Here is a 24,827-nt window from a genome sequence, read left to right on the forward strand (position 1 = left end):
GTAGAGAAGTGGAGCTGACGACAGTGTCAAGAGGTGGATACTTTGGAGGTAACCGATCTGTCTTGGTTTGTCTCTGTTCACTGGTGTGTGTGTGTGTGTGTGTGTGTGTGTGTGTGTGTGTGTGTGTGTGTGTGTGTGTGTGTGTGTGTGTGTGTGGTGTGTGTGTGTGTGTGTGGTGTGTGTGTGTGTGTGTGTGGTGTGTGTGTGTGTGTGTGTGTGTGTGTGGTGTGTGTGTGTGTGGTGTGTGTGTGCGTGATGTCTGTTTAATTAACTGTATATCATGTTACAGAACTAGCACTTGTTACTCATAAACAAAGAGCAGCCAATGTTTATGCTCAAGATGAAGTCACTTGTGCAGGTTAGTTGGCATCATTACAACAGACGTAAAGTTAATCAGCTCTAAGTTATTTGATTTATTATTTTATTTCACACATGAAATATGGCAGTAATAGTTGTTGCTGATTATTCTACAAGGCAAATCAGCTGTCAACTAGACTGATATATATATATATATATATATATATATATATATATATATATATATATATATATATATATATATATATATGTTCTAGCCAGGATTTTTTTGCCAACCGTCAATATGACGTCATTGATGTTGACATATTTGGTAATGACATCATAAAATTACTTTATCTGTCCTCTAGTTGTATTAGAATCAAATGCAACATAACACAGACAGGCAGACAGACAGATAACAGTATTATTACAATGACAAGTTGACTTAAAACTGGAATTATGAGCTGACCTAAAAGAGTAAAGCCTGGTTCACAATATGACGCCGACGAGCGTCATACTTCAAAGAAACCGCCTCGACGTTGGCGGCAACCTTTGATGTTGCCCGTCGACATCACCACTGGAATAGGATTCATTTCTATTGTGGACATTGGCGTCAATATTGTGAACCAGGCTTAAGGGTGTACAAAACATGAGATTGAAGATAAACAGTAATTAGTAGAACACCTGCTGCAACCACAGTCAGTCATTAGCATTTCTTTTGTGAAAGGTCAACAACAAACAAGGAGACCATGCACTCACACAAGATTACCAGATGTCTGACATGAGAATATGTATTGTTCTGTAGCAACTTTGGGACCATCAAGACCACTAATGTCGTTAGATCTACCATCCCACACTATGCATGCTAAGGCTTTCCAATTTTGTCCCAACAGTCAGTAAATGCTGTTTTCCCCACTCCAAACGTCCCTTCCCTCTCCCAACCCTCATTTTGATGGTACTGGCGAGAACACTATACAGACTTGGACAAAATTATAGGGACACCTGGCATTTTTGTGTCTAGTCTAACTTTGGCACTGAATTTTTCTTTACCAAAACCAAATGTTTTTCGAATTTCTTTTTTCATGGATTGCGCCATTGTTAGTATGTAACAAGACTGCAGCTGTACTTACTACCTACCGCGCATCTAGTTTGCTTTGAAGAAGGAAGACGGCCATTCCTACTTTTCTTGCCTTTGTACACGTTCATCGCTCTTGGATGCTCATTCTTGGCATACACTCTAAGAATGCTCTGTAGTAGAGAGTGAAAGCAATTTTGTGGGTCCTCTTATCAACATTATGAAAAAAAGGCGAATCATCTGTTTTTGCGCATTGATTTCACGCATGTCATCACAATTTGAATTGTTTTGCCATTTTAATCAATAAACAAACTTCAACGTATTCAAAAATCATGCGACATTAATTAATTACAAAAAAATCCTGCTAAGACAAAAACTAAAAGTTATAGCAACAAAAGAACATTGACATGCCACTTCCGGTCCACGTTTTACGTAGCAAAATCTCAAACTGCTACCGCCAAAATGTCAGCTGCACTAAAACCGCTGCCCTTGAGACCGCCAAACTGAGGCGATAAGTTAGCCTGAACGTTCAGATGCACGCAATTGCAGAGTCTTGTTCCGTGCGATATTTCACGAGTGGCAGCGATGCCTTGAGGCAAACAGTTGAGTCCAAAAACGCGAGGGAAAATCGAAGCCCTTCACTCAGTTGGCCATTCTGTGCATCAGATCGCAGCTTTTGTCCGCCGCTCCAGGAATTCGGTTCATCAGTGCCTGCAACGGCTTTCCCATGGCAGCAGCGATTAGGAAAAACGACCTGGACGTGGAAGGCAACGACAATCCGGGAAGATCATCGACTGAAGAGAATGGCACTGCAGAACCGACGAGCACCATCACGACTGCTCTTGTATCAGCTGGCTGATGAAACCGGCAAGCAGGTGTCAAGTAGAACAGTCCGTCGTTGTCTCAGTGAGACAGGAGTCAACGCTCGGAGGCCTAGAAAAAAACCACTGCTAACAGAAACCCATCGGCATTTGCGACTGGGATGGGCAACCACTCACACACAATGGACTTTGGATGACTGTAAATCTGTTCTTTTTACAGATGAGTCAAAAGTCAGCGTAGGAAACGATTGTGCTCTGTACGTTTGGCGTGGCAAAGGTGAGGAATTTCTCCCTGAATGTTGTGATTGTATGGTCCAGCACGTGGCTAGTGTGATGGTGTGGGGATCGATGTATTGGCATGGTGTGGGGTCTCTGGTGAAACTGGAAGGTCGTTTGGACAGCACGGCGTACCAACAGGTTCTGGAAGAGCACATGCTTACAGACGCAGCGGCACTGATAGGAGACGACTTTGTCTTCCGGCAGGACAACGCGCCAATCCACACGTCTCGGTCAACAAGACAATGGCTACGCCAGCATGACGTCACACTGTTGGACTGGCCGCCAAAATCGCCTAATGCGAATCCAATCGAGAACTTGAGGCATCAACTCAAAACTGCTGCCAACTGTCGCGAACCGAGAACTGCAGCTGAGCTCTGGAATGCTGTACAAGAGGCGTGGCAGCAGATTCCAACCGCGCGTGTCCGGAACTTGGCAGAAAGTGTTCCACGACGTTTGGACGCAATCAGGAGGGCAAGAGGTGGGTCACTCGGTACTGAGGAACTGGTGAAGGGCTTCAATTTTCCTTCGCGTTATTAAAACCGGCTTTTTAAAAGCCACTAAACAAAATCAGAGAGAGTCTAACTTACGACGCTTACGCAGTCATGACGTCATACACTTTTAGGTCTCGTTTTCCGCAATGCGAAACGTAAAGAAAGCAATTTAGGGTTTACAGTATTCTCAAGAAACCTAACAATCAACGCGGTAACTATTAAGTTGTTAACAATATTGATAGTTGGTAAATTGTGACCTAATTATTGTGTTACTACATACCCACAGCGGGGTGTCCCTATAATTTTGTCCAAGTCTGTATATATATATATATATATATATATATATATATAAATTTTTTTATATATGTATATTCTTATTTCAGATAACAACTACCCGTCCCCTGCCAAAGTTGGCAAATCCCAAAAGTCAAACTCAGTGTCAAATCGCAAACTAGTGCAAATCATACGTGCGTTAAACTGAAATATGCAAACTGAAAGCTGTTGCAGTAAGTTACTGACTGCCCTAAAACTTATTCTGCTCTTTGCTGTGGTCTTGGACGCGATAACCTTCAAAGTGGCAAGACTGGAAGATGTCCACAAACCAAAAGACTCCACTATTATTATCAGCGAAATCTGGATGAAAGATATCTCCAGGGCGGCTATTGCTGTCTGGACCACAACGTTGCTCGAGCTGAGCGCCTTCGTTATCCACCAGTAATGCGTGATATATGATGTCCCTCAGTGCATCGTGGCGTTTAGAACGTAAAGAACCGTGACCACATCCAAGAAGATGGTCGCCAAAGCAACCAATTACACGCCCACATATATATAGAACACTGACAAAACGATTATAACTTATTAATGGGTGTGTATAGAAACAGGATCGATGATGAGCTGCTTTGCATGCAAACCACTAGTATGCACTCAGTTTTGTTTTCATTGAGTGAATGGATCTGTCTGTGATTCTTATAATTTGGAGCTACGTTTTGCACTTTATACATTCAAAAACTTTTCTTCGTATGTGCACTTATATCACTGGTCTATTGCTGTCGTTCAGATCATGCACGTACATCAGAATCGAATACAAAAATTTGCAGGTATTCCTGCATTAGAACTAGGCAGTCAACATCGTGTGTGATCATGTAATATTTGAAGGTAACTAACCAACTGATGGCGATTCTGTGGACCTGATGCATGCATGTGCATGCACACACACACACACACACACACACACACACACACACACACACACACACACACACACACACACACACACACACGCTAGTCCTTCTAACAAACTCGTTGCTTGCAAGTCAAATTTACAGTAACTTATTCTTGTAGTATTGGACGTGAGTGCTTTTGAACGTCTCCTGGGTCCGTGCATGGAGATCATGAAGCGGAATTTCGATCACTACGAGCAACAGCTTATCGATCTGTTTGGTTCAACGATGGACGTTACTGATCCGAGATGAATGACGACGATTCGAGGTGGTGAACTGGTTTTCATGCTTTTGTGTTCTAGCAGTTAATCGAGTAGCGTTCAAACATTAACACATAAGCATGCTTGCAGTTTTGCGAAAGTGAAGACTTTGATACCTGCTGTTTACCTGGCAAACAGCATAGCAAACGCTTGTACTCATCGTGTACTGATGCTATGAGATATAATGGTGTTAGTGTATTGGATGGTGCTGCCTCCACTTTTTTGCTCTACTATGAGAATATATTGTGTGCTCATGTATTTGGATGTGTAGCTGCCTCTTTTTTGCTCTTACAGGCACCACCGAACGTGTACTGAACTTGTACCGAACTGCATGTAATTGTCAGTATTTTCTGTATTAGACTAAACACTAACATTGTTCAACTGTTTACAGTGGGACCTGCCAGCTAATGTATACACTACCCATATACAGTATTATACACAAAAATTCATTGTTCTAAAGTAGTTATGTGTCTTTAGAACAATGCTTTGCTGTCACAATTGAGTCGTTCGTACCTTCTATCTATGTCTTTGTCTTGACTTGTACTTCAATATTAGCCAACACATCTTGCTCGTGTAGAAGCCACCTCAACAGACGAACGTCGTTCTGATCCCAGTTGACCTCGGTTTGAGAGAGACGACTACAGTCCTGCAGGTAATCTCGAAGAGGTGCCGCCAGCTAGGAAATAAATCCAATTAAACACACACACAGCTTTATTGTCAACAGTGAACACTGCAAAGCAAATCTCAAGTCACTAGCATGCTCTGTACGATAGAAAGTATTGCTAAGAAACAGTGACAAAAACATTACACAGAGCAAGCACAATATCACTTGCATCATGTTGGTCTACTTACATATACTTAATATTAACCAGACATTGCTGGTAAGTCCAAATGTCAAGAATGGGCTGGTTGGAAGACAACAGAAAGCAGCAAAAATAATTTACATAATCTCTTGAGAAACACACAGGCGACATGGATATAAAATGCTGTTAGAGTACATTAACCATCATTTTGATATCAATCCTACCAAAACTGTGTCTTCATTCAGCGTTTGGTGGTTGTAAGTTCAATGCACACATCATACTCATTAGTGTACTAGTTGTCATACATAAAGTTCAAGTCAATGCATCATGCCATGTGACTTATCATGTATCAATATACAAACTGCTTACCTCTTTCTCAAACACAGAAAATATTTCCAGCCATCGAGGTAGCAGCTATAAGAACAAAGAGTAGATTAGCCACATGAAACCGTCTCTGTGAAACACGTGCCTTGGACAGTGAAGTGATGGATAACATTTGAAGGCTGTCGACCATACATACAAAGGGCTGCAATAGTTGTCTTGGAAGCTAGAACATTCCATGCTGTTAGGACACACACACACCACGCACACACGCACACATGCAACCAAACAACATGCAGGCATACACAAGACATGAAAACAACCACAAACAGCAACCATAACACACAAGCACAAACATAAAGGGCACTTACATTTCTCCTCCATTGTTCAGTGTCAGTATAGATGGGGAAGCTGGCAAGAACGTTTAAAACACTGACAGTTACAGTACTCCAAAATTCTGAGAGATACGATGCAGGCATAGCACTTGGAAAGAAGACTTCACAGTAAACAGTCCACAGCTGTTGAAATGACAGTCATCAGCTATTCTGTATTTAAACAGTACAGTGTAGTGTGATATCCTGTACCTTGCACAGTTCAAACAATAAGGGCAACAGAGAAACTCTGGCCAGCTAAACATAACACAATATAATAAGCACAACCACCACTAGAATACCAAGTTTACATGCATCCAGTTTAGTTCAAAACTCAAGATAACTAATCTTTCAAACTGAAGACACTGATAGGGTTTACAAGATTCACAGTCAAACAGCTGTGAAGAGCTGTTTCCACTGCATTTTGACATGTCACATGCAGCTTCAGAAAACTATTACACATGCCAGGCAGATCACTTGTGCTTAGATCTTGCTGTGAGCCATACTACTAAATATTTAGTTATTGCTTACCAAATTGACTTGATCTACTGCATAGTAGCTAAAATCCATCCTATAGTCTTTTGGCTTATGGATTTCTCTTGTTCAGCAATAGTCCATAAATAAATTCTTAAACCAGGCAAAGCAGTTTTTTGTGAAATTCCCCACATTTCAGTTAACAGCAACTTCTCATTGATTCCTAAACCTCCCTGTAAGTGCAGACAAAGGGAAAGCATCATCACCAACTAGCCAACAACCAAAGTACTCACCCAAGTCAGAAGGTCAATGCCTTTGGTAAAGTGAGGAAATACTTGCTACACAGACTGGCAAGTTACACATCTTTCCTCATCATGTGCTAAAGACAAGTGATCCACATGCCAAAAAAAGTGTTATCAGGGAACAGATGCCAGCAACTGTCACTTGAAGAGTGTTATAGCAAAAACCAAACAATTGGCCTTGCATAAGTTGTCAACTAACATGAATTGTGGTTTCCAACATTTAGGAACAGTTAAGGTTGGCCTGTTATTCCTCACAAATGAGGTCAACTCCTCTTCGCCAACTACTAAGTATCAGGTTGGATGCCATAAAGCCACAGTTGTACCTAAGACCACTCATGATCTACCTATATCAACTACAAATTGGTGCAACTCAGATGGCACACTTTGTGTGGACAGAATGTTCAGCACTGATCCTTGTACTTACACATCTTCTAAGTCAACAACTGTCATTACAAGTGCTGAAAAATAACTGAAAATGTGTTGTTCCATCTGTCAAGGTATGCATACACACACCAAATAATGTATTTTTAAATTGGTAAGTAATAAATTTCCAAATATCTAACATTCTTATAAAGAAAAATTTCAAGAAGAAACAAAAACTGCCTGTCAAGATATGCTTGAACCAGATCAGCATGTTGCAAGAAAGTAAGCACATTCAAAGTACTTTGCTCATTTAACTTTCAGAGATTATTAGATGTAAAGACGCATTATATGAACACAAACCTACCACCAAAATCACCTGTAAACTTATTTAAATGTTTGAATGTAACATTCAGACAATTTCTACTTACCCAGACTTCTTCTCGTACAGGAACACCCAATCCTTGAATGATCATTGTACATTGATCAGTTAGTAACTGAGACGTCTCTTCTCTAAATGGGATAATGTCTATTGCATCAGAAACTGCACTTGTTGATGCTCGATATGCGATTGCACCAAGCAACACCCAACTTAACACGACCAAATGATTGGCAACATCGTTCACATTGCTACCACACAAGTACACACCAACAACCTTGAAAAAATCATGGGAATGAACATAATGACTGGACTCGCTTTATGCTAGCATCTCGACTTCGTAGCCATGGCAAAATCTTTTGCAATGCTTCATCGCTTTGATAGTAGAGCTCAATGCCAATCATTTGTGCAACTGCAGTTTTCAACTGTTGGGCCACGTTGCCAATCTGTACATGCACACAGAGTACATAAAAACACAATTTAATGCATACCAATTAAATGACAAAACCTACAGCATGTTGTTTGGAGTACACTGTTTTGTCACCAAGGAATGTAGCCGCAGCAGGCAGAATGTATTGAACCGCATACTGAGCACCAGTTTGTCCCGCCTACAAGACAAAAACTTTCACATCAACTCCATAACTTGGTTACAGAAAAAGATGGCAAGATGGCATGCAGGACAGAAAACACAAACGGAGAGAAAGACTAGCTGACCAGCAACAGGACTGAGTGCAGCTGCGTGTAATTTTCATATTTCAGCACCTTCATTAGACGAACAAACAGACAGACAGACAGACAGACAGACAGGCAGACTGCGTCTTCTCCGATTCTGTCGTCACCATCTCCTGGTCTTCTTTGGATTCATTTCTTCTGACTTGCGTATCTTGTACCTAGCTCTAGAGTCTAGCCTCTCATATGCAATTTGCAAGGTATATGTTGTTACTAGTGTTGGACTTTAGTTATAGTTATGTGCTTTGAAGTGATGTATAATAGTTCCATGTTTGAAAATATATGTATTGACAGACAGACAGACAGACAGACAGACAGACAGACAACACAGCAATGCAATTACATGATACAGTATATACCATTGCAGACACTGACAAACTGTTGCCGTCCAAGTCAACAACTTCTCCAATGTATGCACCGCTGTCTACACACACGAACTTGACCAAGTTCAACATAAAGCTAAGCTTCATCTCTTTTTTGAATCTCAGCCCCAACTCCAGTTCTGTAGTAACAACTCTCGTCAGTTTATCTCTGTCTTTTGTCGTGTAGCAGCGAGAACAGATTGCCCATAACGTTGCTACAGAAATGGACATGTCTGCTATCGCTTGAGACAAAAGCTTAGAGAAAGGCCCAAGAAGACTCTGAGAAACAGAAATATGTATACAGTGTATAGATAAGATATGTACATCCTTACTACTGATCATTACAATAAAACAAAACAAAACAGACATGTGTGCACACGCATGCCCGTGCGTGCACACACACACACACACACACACACACACACACACACACACACACACACACACACACGCACACACTAGGCAGGCAACCAATGTCAATAACAGCCAAACTGACAGACACACCAACAAGTTCAAAATGTAGTGACTTTACAGACAACTCACCCTGTCCAGGTCTGTGCTCTTTGCTGCCTGTAATGAGCAAATCATCAGCTTCATCGCTGGTAAATAATCTCTCTAAAACAAACACAACTCTACACCTCATTCAATAATTCTGCAATAAAACAAAATCTACTTTCACATCACTGTCCATCATCTGATATATGTCAGGTAAGTTTCTGAAGAGACGTTGTAGGAGAGAGAGAATATCTTGCCAGCTCTTAGATGCAGTTGATAGAAGGTTCTCTATATACCTGGCCACGTTGCTAATCATCTGCATCATCTCACTAGGAGATACCATGTGTTTCGAAAAATTCTGGCACAAACAGCAACAGAACAAAGATAAAAGCCAACACACTGTGTGTACTACTGACTTTCAATCAAAGTTATTTGATTGCAAGACTAACAAGTAGGATATTGCCTAAAGATACTTTCCACACAAATTACTAGTTAGATTTTACAGCCAATGACACTACAAAGTCCAGTTGTTGTACACCTCGTAACTTACCTCCATTATGTAGTAAATAGGTGAGGATAATGTGAGACCAGGATAATTGATTGGAACAGCTCCTTTGTCTGGCAAAGATACAGCAATAGCCTTTATTAGCTTTGCGCCTAAATAAACCAAATAAATCAAGCTGGACTGTTTCCTGACAAACTGACTTTAACTCTATGAGCAAATTGACAACACACACACACACACACACACACACACACACACACACACACACACACACACACACACACACACACACACAGACACAGACACACAGACACACAGACACACAGACACACACACACACACACACACACACACACACACACAGACACACACTACTCAATTTGCAAGTTGTTTACAAGTAACATTGACATACTTGTGTTTTCACTTCGAAACAGTTCTTGAAACAATCCATAGCCTGCAAACTGAAGAAGAATGCAACGTAGGAACTGACGAGCCACAGCAACAGAAGAGCCAGATGGTGTCACGAGAACAGAACTAATCAAGAAGAGACAACAAAGACATATATCATTAATTAAAACAATATAGACAACAGAAAATCTTACTTTTCAGATTGCCAGGGATAGAGAGGAGTGGTGGCCATACTAAACAAATAAGTATGATAGTACAGGTGAATTACATCACAACACACTGACTCCAAAATTAACAAGTTACCATCACGAAATGTATAAATGTGCTCTAAACCTGAATACCCTTGTGTTGTACTTAATTTCTATCTCTAATAGGGGGGGGGGGGGGAAATATAAGATAAAATTTCTACTAATATTGTGACAATCTGTGTGTGTGTGTGTGTGTGTGTGTGTGTGTGTGTGTGTGTGTGTGTGTGTGTGTGTGTGTGTGTGTGTGTGTGTGTGTGTGTGAAAAGACATGATGTCACTATTATCACTAATCAAGAGAAATATGAACAAATACCATTACCACAACTCAATTTTAAGGCATTTGCATTCAGTTTAGTTCATGCATGTTAGCAAGATCATACAATATTAACACACAGTAAACCCTGAAGACAAACACTGCACTACCTGGCCATGCAGTCGAGAATATCTTGTAGCATCGTTGCACTGTGCTCACGATATCTGTGTGTGAACGTTCCTATAGCAATGAGTGCCAGACAAGCAACCTCTTCATTACATCCCTCCAGTATCCCCTCACAGCCAGGACAGATCCTTTCAATATTGTGATAAGAGAACATGCCTTCTGTCATCGACCTCTGTCCAACAATGTCTGTTGATGACAATCCAAGACCCACCAAACTGTTGCCATGGGAAGATACCGATGATGAAGTTGATGAGATCGTGCTGGATGAACTCAAAGCTGAGTAACGTCTTTGCATACCCTTTTGACTGCCCCATGTCTCTGACTCTGACAGTTCTGAAGTACCCTGTCTGTCTTCTGAAATTCCATGCCTTGACGATTTGGTACCTGAAAGCAAAATCGACAACAACTCAAGACGTACAAAAGTAGCAAGTGTAGCTAATACACAAATAGATTAAACATGACAGAAATGTGTATTGCACATTTCATCACAAAATGAAACAAGGCAGACGTTCAATGAAAAGTGGATACAATAAAGAGTAGAAAGACAGCACTCATACACAAGCAAGCGAACAGACATATAAGCTGAGCATGTCCTATTTATTTGGTAAAGACTGTAATAGCTCAAATTTATAAATCATATTTGCCAGTGTGCATGCATGCATACATACATCCATACACGATACATACAATATAAACGAACAGACAAACAAAATGACATAATTGAAAGAATACTCAGACACACCAAACAAATGAACGGACAGACAAACAAACTGACAAACACATATACAAACAGACAGACAGACAGACAGACAGAGACAACAGACATCTGTTAATTAAAGCAAACGAAGATGTCAGACCCATTGCCATTGGGAATGCCTTTGACGTGTAATAGCTCGAGCAATGTGCATGCAAAGAGGAATTTGAAAATTTCTTTTCTCCCATACAGCATGGTGTGTCAACTCCAAATGGCACCAAGCTGATTATTCACCATATTAATCTCATCTTACAACAAAACCCAGAATGGATAGCAATGAAAACCGACATAAAAATGCATTCAATTCTGTTAGCAGACATCATTTAATTCAGGTTTGTCAGCGTCTTGTCCTGAGCTATCAAGTCATGTTTTCCAGATGTATGGGTCTCCAAGCTTCCTGATTTTCATGCAAGACACATCGTCAGTATTCATTTCATAAGAGGAAGGGATCCACCAGGAGATCCCTTGGGCCCTGCTCTTTCACTACAGCAATTCACCCAGTTTTGAAGGAACTGCAAAAGCACCATCCTAGGATTCATCTCCTTGATTATCTGGATGATGATGTATTCCTATTGGATTCATTAGAAGATGTTTTGTCTGCATTTCATGATCTCAAGAATAGCTTCTCTGCTGTGTTGCTTGATGTTGCCGATCACAAGTGTGAGATCTTCTGTTCGTCTGCCACTGCTGTTGTTCGTGACACTGCTCAAATTCCTGTCAAGTTCGAAGGTTGCCTCTCCCTAGGAACTCCAATTAAAAACATCGTCTTATGTCACTTCTGTTTGCTGTGACATGGCTCAGTCTGGATCCAACTTCTGTAACCAGCTCTTGAAATTGGATGATGCCTAGGCTGTCAACCTATTGCTACATAAGTGTCATGTCCCAAGACTGAATAATTTAGCAAGAACTGTTCATCCTGACCTTCTGGTCCCAGCCACAACCATTCACAATTCACAAACACACTCAAAACCTTTTGTCGTCTTATCGGCTATGAATCACTGCGTAACAACACTTGGCACCAAATTTCTCTTCCAATCACTATGGGAAGATTTGGCTTGACATCTTTAGCATCTGTTTCTCACTCTGCATTTGTGGCGTCTTGAGCTCATGCAGCTGTCGAATTGCCCTTTCGTTTTCAATCTATATTACCATCCATCAATAGTTTCGTCAAATCATCAGATGGTCCAATTGGTAGGGTTTAGTCTGAATGTCTCCCAGACGACATGTCTTTCAGCAATTGTTTGTCAGGTGTTGGTAAGTTGCAGTTTCAGCTTTCCAAATGCCAAGCTCGAGTCAGTTCAGAGAATCTTTTGTCCAGTGCTGCTACAGCACGTGACGCTGCATAACTGAGATCTGTCCGGGGCAAGAGCGCAGGTGCCTGGTTGTCTGCCTTACCAACCGATCAAGAGTTCGCACTCTACTTACAATTTCGTTTGGCGACTCTTCTTCATCTGGGGATGTCCATTCCTCTATCTGATTGGTCTAGATAATGTAACCACGGCGCTCAGCTGGACAACAGTGGTTATCACATGCTGACCTGCAAAACAGGCGGAGGGCCAGTTTGGTTCCATAACACCATTGCTGCTACTTGGGGAGATTGCCTTCGAGACATAAATGCACACTTCAAGTGAGAACCAAGACATCTTCATTCTAGCTAATTGTAGACCCGATCTTGTGGTGTTTGAGTCAGCTTCAAGGGATAATGTCAAATTAGATATTGCACTAGCTCACCCTTGGAGCTCAGATACCTTCCCCAAGTCAGCTGAGATTTATGGAGCACCAGCCAAGTGGCGAGAAGAGAGAAAACACTCCACAGACAGACAGACAGACATACAGACAGACAGACAATTTGTATCTTGTATACATTCTCTTTGCATCTTGAAAGACGTTTTAAAATGCAGCAGAAATACCTTCATAGCTGTCCGACTCATCCTCCAGCCCTCCCTTTGTCTCAGGACTAAACATAACTATAGAAGGTCGTCTTCCAACCTCAGCCATTGTAGTCCATTTTGGTCTCTGACTAGCACTCTTCTTCAGTGAGCTCCTAGGGTCCTGTTGAAATTTCTTGCTTTCACTAGTAGAAGATACGAGACTAGTGGCATCATCCTCTAAAATTGGATTCAGGCCTTTCAGGTCTACATTTGCACCTTCAACTCTATGTGGTCGAGAGACATCGTTGTGTGTGGGAGCTGGCATTGCACCAAGTGCTGATTTGGAAAGTGAATTGCTACTACTACTACTCTCAGAATGATGCTTGTCGATAGAAGCGTAAGATGATGATGTAGACACAAGGTCCTTTGATTGCACCTACAACAAGTAACTGGTAAGACTGCTACAAGCTTGTGTGTGTGTGTGTGTGTGTGTGTGTGTGTGTGTGTGTGTGTGTGTGTGTGTGTGTGTGTGTGTGTGTGTGCGTGCACGCGCACGTGCATGCATGCACTGTCAACTGCATATGCCCAAACAAACCTAACATGTCAATAAGGCAACATGTGAAACAAAAGAAATTGTACAAACTTACCGATATTATGTCTTCCATTGTCATTTGTTGCCTTAAAGAAGATTCAAGAAATCTGTGTGGACACACATGAGATGGACGAGATATAGTATTCATAGCAATCTGACTAAGCCACTCAATTTTCCTCTGGTAATCAGTCATTGTATTTTCTTGATCATCAACAACCACCTGTTCTGGATCTTCATATTTATACACAACAATAATAAGAATAACAAGCCAAATCGACTGAAGAGAAGGCGAAAGAAGAGCTAGACTGTACAAAGGTGGCTGATTGCCAGCAGAAACTGGCACATCATCGCGTGATGCAGCAGGACAATAAAGAAGAAGCTTAAGGGTAAAATCAAGCAGCTTTTGGCCCCAAACGATGTTCTGATCAAGAACCTTTAGAGAGAACAAAATGTAAGAAAACACAATTAACACAAACAGAATTACTGACATCAGCAATTCCAAACATGTACGCTGAGAACTCAGGCAGCAACCTAAAAAACAAAACGAAGTAAAAACTGTGATTTCAAATAAGACATTAATTAAAATGTATTAAGTTTACATTCAAGCTTGTACATAACCTTGAAGACACATACGAAAACTACCTAGCACGATCTACTTGTTATGCCTTGCAGCAAAGGAACAAACAATAGTTTCTATAATTAAGTTTAGTGAACCAAATGGAACGAAAAGCAAAGCAAGCAGCATGTCAATATGTAGTGCAATATGTACTGTAATACTTATTTGTGTGGGTCTAAATTCATGGTAATCACTTGGATACCAAAAGTCAGCAAGAGAAAATGTGTGTGCGTGCGTGCGTGTGTGTGTGTGTGTGTGTGTGTGTGTGTGTGTGTGTGTGTGTGTGTGTGTGTGTGTGTGTGTGTGTGTGTGTGTGTGTGTGTCCAAGACAACCATACAAAAGATGCTAAAATAACCTGAAAACCCAGGCTGTTGACCTCACACAAACTGAAGAACAAACATAAGATAGGAACAGATGAAACTTCCCGCCCAGTGTGCCCTTGAACACAGAAAGACCTAAACTAAAAACTCATGCAGTTTTAAGGAACTAAACACCTGTGCAAAATTTCTTTGCACATTTATGGCAGAATGCTTCTTCAGCAACCACTTATTATTGTTTACGTGCAAAACTTAATTGTGGGATAGGAAGAGACCACATGAAATCACTCAAATTAGTTCCTCGAACAAATAAGTACATTTATGGTACAATGAACAGACCTAAGTTTACTTGGTTCGTGATTGAAGTTGTTCACTCTTGTTTGATAGCCAAAAAAACTCTGCAGATCAGTGACTAGTTTAGACTGCAACAAAAAACAGAATTTGCTATGAGGTTGGCAGCATATACGTCTAGTAAACTCACATCAATTGACTTGGTACGAGCCAAAGATGTTGTACGATGTAATGGATTCAACTTTCCTCCAAAGGCATAATATTCACTTTGATGTGGACTGTGGTTGGTCATAAACTGCATAAACAAAACACATCGATAACAACACCAGCATGTATGTGTGACACACACAAATGCATGCACGCATGCACACATGCACACACACACACACACACACACACACACACACACACAACTTGCCTGCATTAGTAATGTAATCAGTTGATGTTTTATTGCATGCTGTGATGTCTCTCCTGCAGCTGCACAAATCACAAACTGACTGCCTTTTCCACCATCAGTAGATGTTTGAGCGTTGTGAGCTGAATTCAAGACAATGCCCACAAACTCATCCAATGTAGCATCCCATGACTTCCACAGAGATCCATCATGAGACGAAAACGATAGACCCTGTAATTCCTCAAACTTAGAAGAGAGAAAGCCACTTGGCATTGTGGCAGTTGGCAATGATGATGCTCGTGCTTTCTGTTGGTATGTTGTCTTATTCATCACACTAAATGAGCGTTTCATGCTAGTGACTCTACGTGATAGCCCATCATAGGCATCATCAGTTAGGTGTGTAGCTTCTTCCTTGAGATGTTGGAATAAATCAACAAAGAGTTTTACTGTAAGGATGGGCTCATTGGGAAGCATGTTGTTCAAGATTTGCATGCGCTGAAGAATAAGTGGACGATCACGTGCTTCAAACCGAAACTGATGCTCCAGAGCACTGAAAAGAAGCTGTCAACAAAATGAAACCAATCAGAAAGAGATACACCAATAGACAGAGCAAACAAATCAAAAAACACATACTAGTAAACCTATAGAAACATACATTTAATAACACACCAATGCCAGCCATATTGTTGCAAGCTATTGCTCCTGTGTGTGTGTGTGTGTGTGTGTGTGTGTGTGTGTGTGTGTGTGTGTGTGTGTGTGTGTGTGTGTGTGTGTGTGTGTGTGTGTGTCCTGTGTGTGTGTGTGTGTGTCGTGTGTGTGTGTGTGTGTGTGTGTGTGTGTGTGTCTTGTGTGTGTGTGTGTGTGTGTGTGTGTGTGTGTGTGTGTGTGTGAGCAGATTGTAGAGCGTTGGTGATGACATCCGGGATCTTGTATTTCGTGATGAGGGTTGAAGGTTCGATCTTGGTGGAGGCGACACTGTCGGTAACATCATGCAGCAGACGGGTACGTGTGGGCCTTGGTGTCCAGTCCCAGAGCTGCCCCATTCTCAGTGCCCCTGGATGACTCTGGCCAAGCTCCAGATGGATTGTAGCGTTGTTCCCAAGACTCCACGTAGCGCATGGAGGCCCTGTCTCTAGAGGCAGGGGAGCTACCTCCGCAACTGACCTCAAGGTCGACGTCGAAAGACGTGGAGGGCTTAACATTTGTCCATTTCTGTGTGTGTGTGTGTGTGTGTGTGTGTGTGTGTGTGTGTGTGTGTGTGTGTGTGTGTGTGTGTGAGTGTGTGTGTGTGTGTGTGTGCACTCATGCGTATGCACGTATATTTGTCTGAGTCCTGGTTCTGTCCACAAACATTTCCCTACATTCCAATAAGCCAGAATGTGTTCTAGTACAAAACCTTCAATGAAGACGTCTTGATTGTTTTCAAAAGAAGAATAGCTCGAGTGGCAACTGCTGGACAAACATCTTCCATTGCTTCAATCAAACGAGAAAATGCTAAGGCCAATGTAGACATCACTGATGAAGCGATAACAATCTCGTCCATCTTGACATCTTCCTCCTTCAAGAATCTTCCCAAAACAACGACCTTTTCCACTAAAAATAGCACTTCATGACTCATACACACAATTGCATAAAGAGATAATTGATCTCCATGTCTACACATAAACTGATCCTTCATTCACTTATTCCATTCCATCATTTAGACAGACAAACACACATACAACAAACAGCCATATAGACGTCTGTAATACTAACCAGTTACTGAAGCTTTATTGCTATATAGCAGTAACTGTATCCTTACCAACATTAAACCTAACTCTCCAATCATCGTGATTGAATGCCTCATTCAGCTCTTTCCACAGCATCTCAGCTGCATATGGGTAAGATAGGCAATGCACCAAAACAGGAACACAAGCCTCAGAGAGATACGAATGTTCCGACCGAAGAGCATGCCATAAGCTACAGTAAACAAAACGATGACAACGTGTTTCATAACAACCACATTCTTACTTTGGAATCAATGAGCCTTCTTGTATTTTCCTTAGCAACTCAACATCATAATCCTTTGTCAATGTCAAACAGTTACCTTGAAGGCACAAAACCTCAATGCACTTCACAATACTACACATCACATCCACATCACGCTGAGCCTCCAGCTTCTACAGTCACAACAAACAAGTTACAGAACCGAATCAGTAGTCACCTCTATAAAGAAATATACATACAGTGAGACAGCCAATGAGGAGTTTCACTTGCACAGGCATGTCAGAAAACAACTCTTTTCCACGTAGTAAGCCTGTGTGAGCATAATCCAGCCTTTTCTTTTGAGCAGAAACACTTGATGTTCTTTTGTTTATAGCATCACTTGTCTTTTCTAGTTCTTGATGTTCAGCACTCTTTATAGATGGCTGTCGTCTAGTTTCCATGAGTAGCATACTTTCATCTTGATCTTGCAATGTTTTGAGCTCAATATCCCGTTCTTCTATACTGTCTACACCAACCGTAGACACAGATACTTCGTTACCTGTACCATCTTCATTCTTAGATGACGACGCAGCTTCTGGATTGATGTCATCTGTATCATGTGACTGCTGATTTAGACCATTTACAGGTAAGTGAGCACTCGACTGAGAGCTCCATGTTTCCAAACGAACAGTTGCACCAAAGATAGTACCAGGCTGGTAAAGAGAATTTGATGTGTCAGATGCAACCATTGAAACATGGCACGTTCGCCTCAACAGCTGATATGCCAGTTGAAACCATAAACTTGTACACTGGCACAAATTACAGTCATTGTAAGACTCAGAGTGATTGCCTTTGTGCTCTCCTCCCCATTTGGTGTTAAGCATGAGAGTAAGAAGCTTGTTGATGCGACTGCTTTCTTCAGGATCAAATGGGACATTACCATTAGGATCTCTCAGGGCTCTCTATACGATTTAATAACAAAAAATGCAATAACTCAGTTGCTTCTATAACAAGAAGATTTGCTTGTCCATATACAAACAGACAGAAACAGACAAACAGAGAAACAAACAAATTTGCAACATAGCCAAGTAAGCAAGCTGCTTGAAGTATGTTGCAAATCACCAGGCATGTGGTAAGTTTGTTTGGATGCTGCCACTATACAAACTAACACAGTATAAACTACATGTATAACAAGTTTGACACAAACACAAGTTATTCACCTGTTCGACAAGGAGATCCAACATCAGAACATATCGACTGTATGGGGTATTGATGTCTAAAAATCCATCCTTGAAACTCCCAGCAGAGACTGGATGTGGGTCTCTAAGTGAAGCAGCACTGGGGCTAATAACTGGAGGAGTGCTGCCAGTTCGTTGCACAGGACAATGAGAGAATGGAAAGGCAGTTTCAACACCTTGTGCAAAACGAGATCGCACGCCATCTAGAAAGAATACGTCCAACTTTGGCAAATAAACCTCGAGACGTGTCATGTTCTGTAACATCAAACATTACATATGATTCATATACATAACAACTGTGCAATCTAGATATGTTTGGCTCAATGTACTGTAAATCCAGAAATTTTAGTACTCATACATTTTAGCACTTCTGCCCATTAAGTAGTTCGTACACACGTTATTTTAGTACAGGACATCGGTACAGTACTGTACTGTAGCCAAATTCAAGTGCATCTATCTATAAATTTTAGTATTCATGTTATTTTAGTACAACCAGGTATCTGTACGAAAATAACTAAACTTTCATGAGTACGAAAATTTCTGGACTTACAGTATTGGTCACCTAGTTACCAGAATGTACGTGTGCTTCTGTCTCAACTTACTGATGAAATAAACATTTCTATCAGCTACTAACCTGTAGCCAAAAAATTGCTTGCCCTTGTTCTAATGGTCCCGTGTCTCTGAACATTTGATGAATAAACTCATACTTGTGATCATCAGATATCGACAACATTGGAAATAGATCTCTGTGTTTGTTACACACCGTCGATGAGGAAATCATGCAGACATATGAGCAACAGTGAACTCACCTAAAAACTGTCTTAAACTCTGTAAGGTCTGGAAGACTGATGTCACCCTTAACAGCATCCATCCACGATGGCATTACATGTTGCCACAGCTAAACAGATGGTTGGTTGCTTAAAACTCACTCTCAGTAAACATAAACAGACAAACAAACATGGTAACAAACAAAAATACAGACACAACAGAGACAGAAAACTGAAATAAACAGACTGACACATTGACTGTAAATTTGATAAATCACACATGAAGCTTAACTAACCTCCATCAGTTTGTCAAATGAGAAGATGTTCTCTGTGATAACAATGAAAATGTGACCAAGGCCTTCTTTGTGCTTTGTCACATAGCTGGTCAATGTATTCCTTCAACAAAAACATATCAACTCCTTGAATTTTAAACATACATAACAAGCACACATGCACGCACGCACGCACACACACACACACACACACACACACACACACACACCAAACTTACAAACTAGCTTTTACTAAACTTGCATAATAAGAACAAATTTGGTGCACCAAACATGTGACAAACACAACTAAATTCAAGTCTATGAAAAACATTTTACCAGCAGCCGCCAACACGAGCAAACATAGGAGGCTCTGGTTCAAGACACTGGCACAACACATCAAAGTTCGTTTCACACACCACAGTCAACCAGTCCTTCACTTGCTAAAATAATGCAAATATCAAACAAACCAACTGAATCAGTTTCGAATTATTGTAGTGACGTTACTGTGTGTTTGAGAGGTCCCAGACACGCACCAACAGGCCCTACAACATTTCAGTTGTAATAAATAAGATGCACTTTATGTGTTGGCACTGTACCCTCTGGCATCTTCCTTGTGTCATGAAGCCACTGAATAACGGCAGCAATCAATTGTCCAATAAACATCTGCACAAAAAAAGTGTCATTAGCATTTCCTTGTGTGTGTGTGTGTGTGTGTGTGTGTGTGTGTGTGTGTGTGTGTGTGTGTGTGTGTGTGTGTGTGTGTCTGTGATTCCTCTACTGTCTCACTTATGTAGTACTGCACTACACTTACTGGATCACATGGTCCTGGAGGAGTACATTTATGTTTCATCAACATAATGCCATATTTGCTAAGTATGCGCCTGTCTTCCTGGTCTGGTTTGCCATTCTGATGATCTGGCCATTGTGTGAAATTTCCATCTGGCTCATCAGGATCCTCATCATCATGCATAGATGACAGTGAGCTGTGAGTACTTGTTTCTCCAAACATTGCTGGAGATGCTTCTAGCAGCAACCTAAGCAATCAAAAGAGTAAGTCGTGTTGCTTAGTTCACCATAGTTGATATGTTCTATCTACAGCTACATCAACTTAATAAAATTACTGCCACACACACACACACACACACACACACACACACACACCCTTGCACACACACACACACACACACACATCCTTACACACACACACACACACACACACACACACACACACACACACACACACACACACACACACACACACACAAATAGACAGACAACTAACTGGCATATAGTCTGAAGCAAGTTAGCCTGCTGCTCTAGATTCGTGTTTGGACTCCACGGATCAGGAATATCCTCTGCATCAAAACAATACTATTACACCACCACAACTACACGAAAACAAAAATAATACACAAGCCACTCACTCTGCACCACTTTCCACGCATGCACACCATCAAACAAAGTAGATGACATCGGACCCCCATCTAACCACTAAACACAGTGACACAACCATCTAGTTAGACCCCACCATCAATTTAGTGACACTCTCACCCTCCTTCCACGGTGTCTCTGCATGCTGCCAGAAGCTAAAAAGCAAGTAGATACAACAACTTAATGTGCAATGATTTCGACAACTGCTTTCAAGTGTATTTAACTCAGACAATGTACTGAACCTATGTAGTTGGAAAAAAGAATGATTGGTGTAAAACCATCTCACTCTGATCCAGTGTTCCAAATTTTATGGCAGACGTAGTCAACCTTGGCAACCTCACAAAATTTTCAGTCTCCAAGGAGTTTAGGACTGTTACGTATATTTCATAAATATCAAATAGTGATACTCATTGTTCTGGTTCTGGTAAGTAAACGATATCCCAGGACCCCAGAGATGCCACTCCCAGCCCAACCTGAGCAATTTCACTATTCTACTCTACAGCGTAAAACAAAATTCACTGAGTCCACCATAACTTGAGTGACTCTAGTCATCAGGATGGCAAACTCGCTGGAATAACTGGTCGTCACATGAACTCAGTTAGTCGTCAAATGACAATTTGTGGCAACCACTTTTTGAACACTGCCCTGATCTCTTAAAATCATTAAATACCATAGTGGGTGACCCATTAGCTTACCTTGACCTTGTGATACTGTAATGTCAATAGTTGGAAGACCGCCACCCTTCTCTCTACACATTATACAGACAGTAAACATCATACTCCAAACTATTTAAATATTGCTATAACTAAAGTTGTGTCTACCCTTCACTTCGATAGCGATGAGCCCTGCAATCGACTTGTTGCGTGATATGTATTACAAATTTAGATGTCAGTTTGCTTCTAAGTGTGTGAGTGGCTCGATTGGTCACGTGACTCTTAAAAAGTCCAGTTTCTTATAATGTTATGTTTTCAAGTTGTTGGATTGTTTAGCTATAACTATAAATTGCATAGCAAATTGAAACAAATCAACAGAACTTCAAGTCATCAAATCAGCTGCACTATCTATCCTATTTCTCTCCAAGAAATAATATCACAATCAGTTAGTCCTGAAGTGTGAGAAAGCAAGCAAATAGGCAGACAAGCAGACCATTAATGCAACTCACTCGAGAAGATAAAGACAGGATGAGCATATATACAATGGAGGTGGCGCATTGCCAAGCTCAGCAGCGATCATAGGATCCAGACACATCTATTAACATCGACCCAACATGACATGAACATATCAGTGCATTAAACAAGCAATCTGCTTAACCTTTACTGCTCTATTCTCAGGTGTGGGACAGACGGTCACCTGACACATCTTCACTTTCCACACTATATATACATATTACATCAGTCTGTATAAACAATAGAATGGGCAAGCTGTAATAGGTTATGTCATGAAACTAGAAATCAGAATTCCTGTAGCTTCTCTGTCAAACAAAATGCAAGATAGAAACAGAAAACCAACAAACAGGCAGAAGACAGACAAGCAGACAGAGACAGACAGACAGAGACAGACATATAAATAGACAGACATATAAATAGACAGACAAACAGGAAGACAAATAGACAGATATATATAAACACAGACATACACAAACAGATATGCAGGCAGACAAGTAAGCACCATTTACAAAGGCAAACATGCAGACAAGCACACAAGCCAAATGTAGCAGACAAATAAGCACAGAACCATAAAATCCATACACACTTGCAAACAAAATTACCTGCATTGCCAAGTTCAAGTTCCTGCTGTGAAGTGCCAGTTGGAATTGGCCAGAAATAAAACAGAAGTTTGACAGCAGGGCCTCTGATAGTGTGCACTCCATTACCAATAACTTCCAGTAAGTCCTGCAACCATAACTATTATATACTAACTGGTATCCTAATTCATCTTGGTCACATGACTACCGACCTCACACACATTGTCCTTCAACATCATGAGCGTTTCAATGAGACGTACATGATGAACAACTTCCGGACAATGCTGGAGAACACTCATTATCACTAACGAAACAGAGAACTCGGCGAAACTCTGATCTTGTGAGCCAACCCGAGGAACTACAAAGCAATTTATTAAGTAAAATAACAGTATCAATATAATTATATACTATTGTCAACATGATACCAAAGACTTGACACCATTAACTGTTAGTAATTAACTGTAGAAATTGGTGTGTGTGTGTGTGTGTGTGTGTGTGTGTGTGTGTGTGTGTGTGTGTGTGTGTGTGTGTGTGTGTGTGTGTGTGTGTGTGTGTGTGTGTGTGTGTGTGTGTGTGTGTGTGTGTGTGTGTGTGTGTCCCTTCAGATTACCCACATAAGCGATGTTGTGTAGCAACAGATTAGCACAGTTCTGTGGGTATACTCACTAGTTTCTGATAGGAAAAGTCAGTAATGTCAAACAACATCAGCAAATTTCTTTTGTTAGTTACAACTACAATACATACATTGACACACTGATGGTTACACAGACAAACACTATTTAGACAAATATTGTTACAAAATATGATGATTTGACATACTGAGAGAAATTGGAAGAATGTTGTCACACAAACAGTCCATGATTTGTTCTCTCAATGAAGCTGGAAGGTGGCCGAGTGCAGATGCTGTGGTGCACAACAGAGAGTCGAGTGCTTCAACAGGTAAAAGACATGCTACATGCTTTAAGGTCTCTAGCAGCATTTCATGTCCTAAACAACAAACTATGAATCAGACAAATAATGAGAAAGACAACCATCAGACAAACACACTGACAAACAGACAATAGAAACTGTATGGAATCGCTGAATTACCTGTTGGTTCTATTACTATTTCAGGCAATATGTCAATAAAACTTGTAATAATATTCAACAATTCAACGTAATTCAGTTCCAGAGGCTCAAACGCAGCAATAGAAGGCCTTGTTGCCCATCCAGTAATAGTCAGTTGCCTGAAATCAATGCAAACTTGTCAATAATGTTTCCATGTGTACGTATACCTCCACATGCATACACACGCAATACACACGCACACAAACACACACACTAACAGACACAGACAAACAGACACAGACACACAAACAGACAAAGACACACAGACACACAGACACACACAACAAAGACACACAGACACACAGACACACACAACAAACGCACGCACGCACGCGCGCGCGCGCGCAAACACACACACACACACACACACACACACACACACACACACACACACACACACACACACACACACATCCTCTCTCCACCCTCCACCAAGCTTGTCACACACTCTGTACCTGAACAGAATCTTATTTATTTGACTGAGCTTGTTGACTACGAGCACAGTTGTAGGGCGACCGGCTGGCGTGCTCCCCAGCAGCATGCGCGTAACCTTATTGCCCGATATCTGTCTCATCTGGCGCAGCAACGAAGCGACTAAAACACATACAAACGCACTATTAGGCTACTGACAAAGCAGTAATTCTATGTGACGTGTCATACAGTTCTCTCTGTCCTTCTGCTGCGTCGCCATCACGATCTAGTGAAGGAAGTCGACAGAGATTGACATCCCGGATGTTGTCTAAATATTTGCTATCAATGAATAGTCGCTTTTATGCTGGTTTGTTACCTTGTTGCTTGTGTGCCGTGCCATGCCAGGTAAGTAGCAAA

General features: G+C 41.1%; 2 protein-coding genes across 3 annotated transcripts in view; one reads left to right on the plus strand and one right to left on the minus strand.

Annotated features, from left to right (window-relative positions):
* Positions 1 to 4,701, plus strand: part of LOC134197622 (cAMP-dependent protein kinase type II regulatory subunit-like) — a 9,091-nt gene extending 4,390 nt beyond the window's left edge. For both annotated transcript variants that reach the window (XM_062666967.1, XM_062666968.1), the window contains exons 12-14: positions 1 to 48; positions 290 to 358; positions 4,305 to 4,701. The exon at positions 1 to 48 is cut by the window's left edge and continues 10 nt beyond it. In XM_062666967.1, coding sequence (XP_062522951.1) covers positions 1 to 48; positions 290 to 358; positions 4,305 to 4,435 — 248 coding nt within the window. In that variant the 3' untranslated portion in view covers positions 4,436 to 4,701. The remainder of the gene's footprint in view (positions 49 to 289; positions 359 to 4,304) is intronic.
* Positions 4,702 to 4,737: 36 nt separating this feature from the next.
* LOC134197621 (protein unc-79 homolog) lies at positions 4,738 to 24,729 on the minus strand. Its single transcript, XM_062666966.1, has 45 exons — positions 24,660 to 24,729; positions 24,455 to 24,593; positions 23,982 to 24,118; positions 23,712 to 23,879; positions 23,105 to 23,250; positions 22,917 to 23,040; positions 22,460 to 22,521; positions 22,311 to 22,396; positions 21,844 to 21,896; positions 21,269 to 21,303; positions 21,142 to 21,208; positions 21,000 to 21,072; positions 20,529 to 20,751; positions 20,314 to 20,380; positions 20,222 to 20,259; positions 20,054 to 20,157; positions 19,742 to 19,841; positions 19,488 to 19,576; positions 19,313 to 19,424; positions 18,661 to 18,933; positions 17,701 to 18,402; positions 17,486 to 17,634; positions 17,277 to 17,434; positions 16,872 to 17,068; positions 15,500 to 16,036; positions 15,272 to 15,376; positions 15,130 to 15,212; positions 14,345 to 14,387; positions 13,912 to 14,289; positions 13,304 to 13,700; positions 10,624 to 11,023; positions 10,147 to 10,185; positions 9,957 to 10,078; positions 9,590 to 9,696; positions 9,218 to 9,397; positions 9,088 to 9,159; positions 8,542 to 8,823; positions 7,966 to 8,061; positions 7,772 to 7,899; positions 7,506 to 7,704; positions 6,152 to 6,196; positions 5,939 to 6,085; positions 5,716 to 5,793; positions 5,616 to 5,660; positions 4,738 to 5,119 (listed from the first exon to the last, which is right to left on the minus strand). Exons 1-45 carry the CDS (start codon positions 24,688 to 24,690, stop codon positions 4,964 to 4,966), a joined length of 6,972 nt encoding a protein of 2,323 aa, XP_062522950.1. The 5' UTR covers positions 24,691 to 24,729; the 3' UTR covers positions 4,738 to 4,963.
* Between the last annotated feature and the right edge of the window lie 98 nt (positions 24,730 to 24,827).

This window comes from Corticium candelabrum, chromosome 22, assembly GCF_963422355.1.
Source record: "Corticium candelabrum chromosome 22, ooCorCand1.1, whole genome shotgun sequence".
In the NCBI taxonomy this organism is placed as follows: domain Eukaryota; kingdom Metazoa; phylum Porifera; class Homoscleromorpha; order Homosclerophorida; family Plakinidae; genus Corticium; species Corticium candelabrum.

What these genes read in the sequence shown, in the direction of transcription:
- LOC134197621 (XM_062666966.1), bottom strand. Translation starts at nt 24,690, where the DNA reads ATGGCGACGCAGCAGAAGGACAGAGAGAACT. An exon ending in AAGCAATTTTTTGGCTACAG is followed by an intron (nt 18,934 to 19,312) that starts GTTAGTAGCTGA and finishes TTGATGTTACAG; the next exon opens with AACATGACACGTCTCGAGGT. An exon ending in TGTACTCCAAACAACATGCT is followed by an intron (nt 7,900 to 7,965) that starts GTAGGTTTTGTC and finishes GTGCATGTACAG; the next exon opens with ATTGGCAACGTGGCCCAACA.